The 11,075-nt window shown below is 49.4% G+C and overlaps 1 protein-coding gene across 1 annotated transcript; it reads right to left on the reverse strand.

The window, feature by feature from the left end:
- LOC104582290 (RING-H2 finger protein ATL39) lies at window positions 1–501 on the reverse strand. Its single transcript, XM_010231739.1, has one exon. It carries the CDS (start codon window positions 499–501, stop codon window positions 1–3), a length of 501 nt encoding a protein of 166 aa, XP_010230041.1.
- Window positions 502–11,075: the final 10,574 nt, after the last annotated feature.

Here is an 11,075-nt window from a genome sequence, read left to right on the forward strand (position 1 = left end):
CTAGGCCGCGGTCGCGGTCTGCCTGTAGCGGCGGTGCAGCTCCACGGCGGCAGCAATCGAACCCTGAATCGGCGGCTCTGCGTTAACGCTGGGCGGCGGCAGCACGACGACCACTCTGTCGTCGACGACCGGGCGCCGGCAGAGCGGGCACGTGGCCTGCGAGCGGAGCCACGTGTCCACGCACTCCATGTGGAACATGTGGCCGCACCGCGGCATCAGGCGCGCGGTCGTCCCCTTGGCGAGCTTCTCGATGCAGACGACGCAGTCCGCCGCCATGGCGACCTTCCTACGCGGCAGCAACGCGATGGAGGTCTCGTCCAGGCCCTCGAAGATGAATATCGGTGGTGCAGCAGCAGCGCCCCGGATCTCCCGGCCCGCTCCTGCAGCACGGCGGTAGTTCCTGGTGAATATACGGAAGCAGATGACGTAGATGCCCAGCAAGCCGAACGCCACCGCCAGCATGCTCGCCGCCGCCTCCGCGGATTCCCTCGTCACCGCCATCGATGGGTTGCTGCCTGTGTTAATTTCCTCAATTTGCCTGTCTAGGTCCTCTTCCCCTCTTTCTGTTCCCCACCTTCGCCTTCCTCAGTGGTGTAAAGCAAAGCTTAAATTGGGTGATGGCCGGTGGCGGGGGCGTGAGGTTAGTTTGGACGCTTCTTGCTTTTCGGTGGGATTTGGGCAACTGGTGTGCCACGCAAATATTGATAGATATCTATCTATCCAGTTCCGGTGTGCTATCTGGGTTTGGGGAAGGGATAAACTTGCATACAGCTAGGTTGTTTAGGCCCTAATTCGCACCTCGGTTTAGGATGGGGAAGTGAGCAAGCAAACCACCTGGGTTTAGGATGGGAGGAAAAACAGTTAGGCCAAGGATGTTGGCTTGAGGGTTAATTTATATGATGGTAATAGATCCGTGGTTGGTTTCGAATTAACATTTTAGGGAAGATCTGTCTACTTCTCTCGTGTTTTTCACCTCAAGCGTAGCCGTTAATTGACCCACACCAGTTTGGAAAATTTAAGAGTTGTTTTCTATCCCCTTGCGAGTTGTGACTACTTTGATCCTGATTCCCCGGCATCAGAATTAATTTTGTCCCAAAAAACCTCGGTATTCTAATATCCGTTGTATCCTTCGTAACTACGCCGGAAAGCGCATGTTACTTGCTCATTCAAATTAATTGCCAAAAAAAGGCATCCAAACGAGTAAAGCGGCCCACCTATAAGTGGGTCACCGCACAAACCACCTGCTATTCGACGAGGGTTATGATAATGGTAACAGATCCTTCGTTGGTTTGAAATTTATAATAATTCATGGAAGTTCTGTACTCCAGACATTAATTTGCTCCTGTTTTTCACCTCAAGGTAGATGTTGGCCCACCGGATTGGCAAATTCAAGAGCTGTTTTTAATCGCCTTGTTACCATTAATTTTATCCTGATTTCATGGCATCAAAATTTGTCCAAACAACCTCGTTGTTCTAGCATCCATCGTTTCTTTCATAAATTATGCAGGAAAGCGTGTGTGTTACTTGCTGATTCCAATTGCCAAAAAAGGCCATCCAAACGTAGGTCACCACACAAACTGCCTGCTATATGATGAGGGGTTATGATGATTGTAACAGGTTCTTGGTTGGTTTCAAATTTATAATATGGAATGTATCAACTTCAGACTTCAATTTGCTCATGTTTTTCAACTCAAGGGTAGAGGTTGCCCCAACAGATTCACCAATTCAAGAGTTGTTTTAATCGCCTTGCGACTAATTTGATCCCGGTTGCTGTATGACATCTTCGACGAGTAGATCCCATTCGCTGCCCAGTTCCACACGAGCGAATCCTCGCCCACATTTGGAAGGACAAAACCCTGAATCCTAGGCCAGAGACTGAGAAACTCGGCAATGGCCGCCGCCCCCAAGTCCGGGCCCACATCCTCCAACCAGGCCCCCAGCACGCCCTCCCGCACCGTACGCGTTCGCGCCACCCAAGGCCGAATCGCCGCAGCCAGGGAAGGGCAGATGTCACAGATTCGGCCTTCCTCAAGCCGCCGATCAGTCCAGAAGAGTGTCGTCCTTCCATCTCCGATGTAGCACTACTACAGAAAGGCTTATCAGTAACAGTCGAAAAACAACATCAGTAACGGTCGGGGCCGCCGTTACTAACTTCCTATCATCAGTAACGACGCTCCAACCGTTACTGATGTACCTATCATCAGTAACGGTCGCAGCAACCGTTACTGATGTACCATCATCAGTGGCGGGCGGCCCGACCCGACCGTGACTAATGAAGACCATCATCAGTGACGGTCACGTTTCCGCGCCCGTCACTGATGATAGGTACATCAGTAACGGTCGCTTTGCCAATCAGTATCGGGCGAGCGACCGACACTGATACATTTTCAGTATCTAAAAAAATAATTAAAACCACAAAAAATACACAAAAAATATATATTTGAATACACAGCACAGAAAATACACAAAAAAATATATATTTGAATACACAGCACAGAAAATACACAGCCACATCATTTAAAGCATACAAATGTATATAAAGCCGCAAAATTTAAAGCATATAAAGAATACAAATGTATCTCACTTCACGACATTGATTACAAAGTGTGAAAGTTTCATAGCAAAATCAAGTTTGAAGCTATTGTTGTGGGTGAACCCTAGTCACCACTTGTTCCACGCGTTCGTAGAAGTCCCCACTAGGCTTGATGACCTCATTGTTGATAGGATGGGCGAACTCCCTTTGAATGTTATACACGACCCATTTAGGTCGGTGTGCCATTGCCATTCGGGGCCGCCAGTACTCTCTTCCACAGCCGGGATTGACCCCTTCCACTCAGGTTTGAACATGCTGGCATTCTCCATAAGGATGTGACAGCACTAGTAGCCACAGCACACACTGCCGGCCGGCTGTTGCTGGCAAGGGAACCTGTGGTTATGGTGAGGCTCGTCTTTATAGCCTTTACCAACTAGTTTTCCCTTGGTCGCAACTTTCCAGGCAGTGTTAATGAGTGATTTGATGGGTTTCCAGTAGCGACCTCGAACACCCTTCTTCGGAAGTAGTGAATCGAAATAGTACACCACGGACCAAGGCAAACAAATGAGTAGTGTTACCCAATGGTCTCTGTTTTCAAAAGAAACAAACTTTAATAAGTAAGGGTGTATAACAACGACTAAATTAGAAAAAACAAACGGTTCCATATATAAAATTCAACTTACTCCAAATTAAGCAAGAAGAGGATAAAGTCGTGGTCCGCATATTTCTCCAGACATGCCACCAGGTATTTAGACGCCAAGGTTCTTGAGGGATCCTTTTCTGGCTCAAGACCGATGTCACCGTAGTTGAACACCGCGGGGTCTAGAATGGCTACTTTTTTTACCTCCATTCGCCGCATTTCCCTTATTTGGTAGGCAGACCACAGCCTTAAGAGGTTGATATCAAGCTTTTGGCGGTTGAAGAGGTGGAACAGTTCGTTGAACTCCACACCAAAGGTGATAGGACGTTCCTGAATGTTCCCAGTTTCTTGGTCAAAGAAGCCATAGTCTCGTGGGATTCGAACATTGATTTGTTGGGCATGCTGTTGAGAACCAGCTAATGCTTGCATGTAGAACTGATGAAGCTCTTGCATCTCTCTGGACACGGCACGTAGGGAATCTTCGGTGAGCATCGGTCTTCCAGGATAGTAAATAAGCACCCGGTCAAACTCCCTAGCCACGAAATAGGATCCGTCTTTGAATAAAGTTCTTCATGAGAATGTCAGGCCTATTGTCTTCCCAGACTCCAGTTATGTCAGGCACATAGTGCATCTCATCTTGATTGACATTCGAGGAGTCCTTGATGGTCTTGCCGTCGCGCCCCCTCCTTTTATGCCTCCTCTTATTGTCCCATGCCTTTTGCTCCTCTGCCTTGTACTTGTCATCGATCTTGCGGCCACCCATAGACTCAGCGGCACCCAAGAGAGAGAAAGTAGGAGGGACGCTTCCAGCCTGTGCCGACCCTATGGTCTGGCTATCTTTAAACTGTGGACGCATCGACATTGCCCGCTCTTCATCTCTGCCGGCATCGATAGGAGGCAGTATCCTAGGGGAAAGGCCGAGCGGTGATTGAGAAGTACCTTTGTGTGCGGAGAGAGATGGAGTCATAGAGGTCCGGCACTGGTTGTAGAGAGATACCAAGCTCCTAGGCCACATAATGCGGTAGTTTGGACAACCGCCTAGGATATCCACACCTTCCTCCGTAGGTAGCGGCATAGCATAATCACGATGCTCCTCGACGAAGGAGTCCACCATCACACTCACTTGTGTGTCGTTCATAAGAATGCCGTGCACCAGTGGCGGTGATTGTCTGGGCATCATGCGGCCAATGGCGCCTACAGGCTTCCCAGGCTTGTCTTCGTGAATACGACACTTCACCAGTGCTTGCGCGTAACAAGAAGAAGGCATATGTGTGTAAGATCTTTATTCATGAAGGTAAGGAGTGAAAAAGAGTTTGAAAAGTATGCTTACAAGGGTGTTGTCGCTCGGACCCGGATCGTTATCCCGGATGCCCTCGCTTGGGTCCGGTTGGCTAGCGGGGGGGTTGTCCATGCTAGGAGCCGGCCTGTAACCTGGGGTGTATGTGTCATCGTCTTCCATACGTGTGTCGGAGGCGGCGCTGCTCTTCAGCGGGGTGCTCTTTTGCGGGGGAAGAGGAGGAAGGAGGTTCCTCAAACCGTCCACTCCTCCCCCGAGTATGGTGTCAAGGGCGGGGTGGTCTTTGGCCAATGCCGACACCAAATGATGGACGGCTTGCACTGCATAATCTCTTGACACCTCTTGACACGCCATAGATACCTGCTCTCGCGCCTCCGCCTTAGCTTGTTCTATTATTTCAGCAGAAGTGCCTCTTGAAACCTCTTGACACACTAACATGCATACACAAAAGTACATCGATCACACATAATTTCACTTAGTACAAAGTTTGCATTCAAATTCAGTACAAGTACTTTACAATGTGACTACTAGGCCTTCTCCTTCCTTCGGTAAGTCATAACTTCACTCCTCACAGTAGTGCTTCTGAGGTAGGGTTTTTGTGGTATTTTCTCGCTATCGCTCCCATCACTTCTTCTTTCCCTCTCCTTTTCCTCGTTAATATCGTGCGTTCCGCTTCTTTGTCATCTGCGGCGGTCGTCGGATCATGGAAACCTTCGTAGTCTTCTTGTGAAGTAACTCCGTTCACTCCAACAATGCTTCTTTTCCCTCTTCTTACTACGACGCAGCCTTTATTTGACTAGTCGTCTATGTAGAATACTTGCTTGCATTGTTTAGCAAAGACCCATGGTTCCTCTCTTGCCGGGATTTTTCTCACATCAACTTGTTCACGAGGGATCTCAAGAGGTAGCACCATCATCGTGAACCTGTGACTTTCTTGTTTGTCACCTTGGTTCCATCTTACACGGAACATTGGGATCTTTGTGATCGAGTACTCCAATTCCCCGATCTCCTCGATAACACAGAAGAACGCTTTGGTTTTGCTGTTGTCGTCAGTCGCGGTCTCAGAAGTCATGACTACACCACTATTTTGATACGTGCTTTTACGGTCCTGAGACGCAGTGTAGAAGTTATAGCCGTTGATCGCATATGATTGCCAAGTAGAGATGTGGTAAGCAGGTTCCCGTGACAAACATGCAACCGTCTCTTCAGATTCATTGGTCGTCTCCCTACTGTACCAATAATTCTTCAGCCACGCTGCGAATGTTTTATTGTGCTCCCAGTGGATCCAGACTTCTCCTCTTTTAGGGTTTTCATTTCGCAGTTGTTCCATGTATGTCCAAGGGCACCTTCGCCTTCAAGCTTGCCCTTTTGCCGTGATTCGGGAGCACCTATTGATTTCTGATCAGCCAACCAATACGTGCAGAACTCGATGCACTCTTCTTCCCTAAAGCCTTCCATGATGCTATCTTCCGGACGCGATCTGTTACGAACGTAACGCTTCAGAACCCCATTGTATCGTTCAGGGCCATACATATTATGCAGGAACGAGGGCTCTAGGGACAAGATCTCACCGCATATGTGGATCATTAGATGGACCATGATATCGAAGAATGATGGAGGGAAGAACATCTCGAGTTCGCACAGAATCTGTATCATACTATCCTGCAGTATCTAGCATCGTCTAACGGTTATTGACTTATGCGAGATGCTGTCAAAGAAGTCGGAAAGCTTCACGATTGTCTCCCTTACGTGCGGCTCCATGATACCTCTGATTGCAACTGGAAGTAACTGAGTGAGTATTACATGGTTGTCGTGAGACTTCATGCCAGATAGCTTGTGACTCTTCATGTCAACTAGATGCATGATGCTCGACGAGTAGTTTGATGGGACTTTAATGCCCTCCAGGCCCTGGCACATCCTATGCAACTCGTCTTTGTACAGGTTGTAACATGCAAGACGACACCGCGTGGTCACCGTCACGAAACTATTCTTGTCGGCTGCCGACACTTGACCTTTGCCCCACAGCTCTTTTCTGATAGACATGAGTTTCAGGGCCTTCTATGCATTGGGTCCATCTTTCGTCTTCTCTGCAATGTTCATCAGCAACCCCAGCACGCTGTCGCATACATTTTTCTCCACGTGCATGACATCTATGCTTTGGCGGCATTCTAAATGTGCCCAGTACTCCAGGTCCCAGAATACAGACTTCCTTTTCCACACGACACCTTCAAGTTCCTTATATTTCTTCGCGGCAATCTTTCTGGGGACAACTTCAAGATCGTTCACAATTTTGAGTATTTGCATACAAGACTTCTCCTTCGGCGTTGTCCCGTGCTCCGTCTTCCCATTGAACCTTTCCTTGTCATCCCTCCAAGGGTCTTTAGCATCCAACCACTTTCCAAGGGTCTTTAGCATCCAACCACTTTCGGTGGCTCATCTAAATAATTTTGGATAAAGCAAGCAACTTCTCCGATGTCGTGCTTTCCCCGCACTTTGTACATGCCTTGTAGCCATGTGTCACCTGGCATGAAGTATTTATATTCGCGGGGTAGTCATGCACGCAGGTCAGCAGCGCTGCTCTCATTGTGAAGTACTCCCTCCTTTTTGCGTCCCAAACCACTCTGCCAGGGTTCCAAACCTGCTTCAGCTCATCCTTCACTAGCTGCAAATACACATTTAGGTCAGCTCCCGACTGCTTTGGACCTTGTATGAGCATGCACATGTGGATGTACTTTCTCTTCATGATTAACCGTGGAGGAAGGTTGTAGACAAACAAGATCACTGGCCATGTGTTGTGCTTGTTGTTCATGTTTCCGAAAGGATTTATCCCGTCAGTGCTGAGACCGAGCCTCAGGTTTCTAGGCTCTGCCCCGAAATCTTGAAATGTCGTGTCGAAGTTCCTCCACGGAGTCCCATCGGCAGGGTGTCTTAGGACCCCAGCTTCCTCCACATGGTAGTGCCCGTCGTGATGGACGAGATACCTCGCGTCCTTAATGTTCTGCATCCAACGCTCAACTCGGCCACCTGCCGTAAGATACCAGACAGTCTTTGCCGGCCTGCCCTTCATCACTTCTTCCCCATCGTCTTCGCCAGCTCTGGCGTATTTCTTCTTGTATCTCGATGAACCGCATATGTGGCAGCTCTCATGGTTCTCATACTCTCCAATGTATACCATGCAGTCGTTTGGACATGAATGATGTTTCACGCAATCTAATCCAAGCAGGCATGTAATCTTCTTCGCCTCGTATGTGCTCTTGGGCAACTTGTTTGGCTGTGGAAAAACCGAAACAAGGTAACTCAACAAGTCTGTGAAGCCCTTGTCTGACCAGCATGATGCTACCTTCAGCCTCAAAAGTTCGAGCGTTACTTCGAGCACGTTGTTTTCTTTGCCAGGTCCATCATACAATGGTGTGTTTGCGTCCTCCAACAATTTTTTGAACTGAGCAGACTCTGCCTCATCTTCAGGGTCCTCCAGCTGGTCCCGTAGGTACGGGTCATCTAGCATTTCGGTAATCCTGCCACGTGGAGCTCCTTCACCTTCCACATTAGCCTCCTCATCGACCCTTGTTTTTTCCTCGGAATCATTCGCCGGATCATACCGCAGGACATCATCATCTTCGCTACCGCTACCGACATCAACCTCATCCTCCCCGTGACAAGTCCGGCGAGGATAACCTTCCACAAAACCCGATGCCAGCACGTGCATCTGAACATCTTCAGGCTTCATCATGCATGTGTTTCCACATTTGCGACATGGACAACACATCATCACAAGTCCTTTTCGTTCCATATCACCTTCCGCGACTCCAAAAAAGACCGTCCATTCGGTTATCCATCGAGCAATGATTCTTTCCGTGGCGTACATCCAAGAACGGTCCTTCGATCAACAACACAATACACAAGAAAACACAAAGCAAAATAGTTAGCCTAATCATTAACAAGGGGATTAAGGTGTTAATTAACCGGGGCTAACTAAAAATTTGAAATTAGAGACAATCGTAGAGAAATTGGAGGCCGGCGAGAAAGATCGGGAGGGAGAGAGAGCTGGGAAGGGAGAGGGAAGCTCTGGGCGACGAGGAGGAGGCTGCATTTTGGACGGCGGCCGGAGCTCAAAAATTTGAAATTGGGGAATTTCGGAGAGAAATTGAAGGCTGGCGAGATAGATCGGGAGGGAGAGAGAGCTCGCAAGGGAGAGGGAAGCTTCGGGCTCGAATATTGGAGCTCGCCGGAGATGGGCCGCCGCCGGCCATGGAGATTGGCGCTGCCGGCCGGGGGAGAGAGGAGGAAGGGAGAGGGAGGAGGAGGGGCTACCTGGGCTCGCCGGCAGCCATGGCGGCCGATTTGGGCAGGGCTTCACCGTCGCCGGGGAAGAAGGGTCGCAGCTGGTCCGTTAGGATGCGCAATGCGACCAGCTGCGACTCTGTCCTGCATATTTAAACCGCGACCCTTATCAGGGGCGGTTGGGACTTGGGCGACCATTACTCATAATAGGGGGTACATCAGTAACGGTCGCTTTAACTCGGCCCGTTACTGATGTACCACACATCAGTAACGGTCGGGCCGAGAGCGACCTTACTGATATATACCACACATCAGTGGTTACTGATGTCCATCAGTAACGGTCGTCTCTTAACCGACCGTCACTGATGTCTCTCGCGAGGAATGATGGTACATCAGTGGCGGTTGCCTCACGCGACCGCCACTGATGTATGGCTGGGCGGGGACGGGCAGACCCCTCTCTGTTCATCAGTAACGGTCGCGACCGCAACCGACACTGATGTTGTTCATCAGTAACGGTCGCGCAGGACCCGTTACTGATGTGCCGTGAGATATAGACCGTTTTGTAGTAGTGCGGGTAGACATCGCCACATCGAAAATCTTGCAAACCCGCTGGGACGCCGGGATGATGAACTCCCTCCACGGCTTCGAGTCATCCACCCGTTGAAGCCACTTCTACTGCACCCTCAAAGCCGCATTGAGGAGCGCAAGGTTGGGCACGCCAAGACCCCCAAACTGCTTAGGCATACAAACCCTGTCCCAAGCCACCAAGCAATGACCCCCATTCGCTTCCTTTCGTCCACTCCATAGGAACACACGGAAAATCTTGTCCACCCCCTTTAGGATCTTCCCTGGCAGGTCAAGAGCCATCATGGTGTAGATAGGCATCGCCGTTAGGGTGGACTTGACCAGCACCAGCCGTCCCCCTTTGGAAAGGAGGGGGGCCTTCCACGAAGCAAGACAGGACTCAACTTTGTCAACCAACGGTCTCAGCTGGTTTTCCGCGACCTTACGAACCCCTAGCGGGAGGCCAAGATAAGTGCAAGGAAACTCCGAAGAACCACAGGTGAGTCGAGTTGATGAGCCTACATTGCTCCACCGAGCATCTAATAAGATGCGCCGTGCACTTCGCAAGGTTTGTGCGGAGCCCAGATGCCATGCCAAAATCGCTGATGATGGCCAAAACCGCTCTCAAGTCCCTCCACGTGGGCCTCAAAAAGGTAACCACGTCATCAGCAAAGATAGAGGTGCGATGCCGAAGTCCACGGTCTGCAAGGCGGGTACGTAAGAACTCCCCCCCCCCCCGTCAGCCTTTTCCAAATTAAGTTGACAAATACCAAATTAATGTCATAGCTCATACATTTCTAGTCTAACATTTCATCAATCTAAAAGCAAATATAGGAAACTAGATAAATATGTAAAACTAGGTAGGCCGCGACGTCGCACGTGCCGGCGATTGAGCTCCCTCCCGGTCGGCCGTGCTCTCACTTCACTCTGTGTCAGAGTCAGAGGAGACGACGATGAGCTGTTGGTGCTCCGCCGCGTGCCACCTGACTGCCGTCCTCTCGTGGTCCCGGGAGATGCGGCGGCCCCGTGCGAGCTCCTCCTAGGAGAAACGCGCGCGGGCGGAGGTAGTTCCTGGTGAATATGTGGAGGCAGATGACGTAGATGCCCAACAAGCCGGCCGCCACCGCCAGCATGCTCGCCGCCGCCATCGCAGATTCGCACGTCACCGCCATCGATCGCTGCCTGCACTCCTCAATTTGCTCTTCCCCTTTTATGTTCCCCTCCACTTTTGCCTTCTTCGGTAGTGTAAAACAAGCTTAAATAAGGGTGATAGCTGGTGGATGGGGCGTGAGGTTAATTTGGACACTTCTTGCTTTTCTGTGGATTTGGGCAACTGGTTTGCAAGCAATTGCTGGTATATATCTATTTATCTTGTGTGCTGGGTTTGGGGAAGTGATAAACATACATCTAGGTTGTTTAGGGTGGTGGTGCTATGTGTAATTGATCATAGTAGCAAAAGGATGGGGGAATAGGATGGACAGAACAAAAAAAAGGTGTCAGGCACTGAAGCAAAAAGATATGGTAAGACGTGAAGGCAATGGTTGAAGAGAGATATAAAAAGTGTATGTTATGAAAAGTGTAAGATTGAAACAAAAAGTGATGATAAAAGAGAGACAAAGCCAAAAGTATATGTCAAATCATAATAGATAAAAAAACAAAACAAGAAGAGAGAGAAGACAAATGTCTTGTATTGTGAGTCGTGGTAGGCAAAAGACAAGAAAAAAAATAGATGTGACTAAAAAGATAAAAATGTGTGGTAT

Source organism: Brachypodium distachyon, chromosome 1 (genome assembly GCF_000005505.3).
Source record: "Brachypodium distachyon strain Bd21 chromosome 1, Brachypodium_distachyon_v3.0, whole genome shotgun sequence".
NCBI classification, from domain to species: Eukaryota; Viridiplantae; Streptophyta; class Magnoliopsida; order Poales; family Poaceae; genus Brachypodium; species Brachypodium distachyon.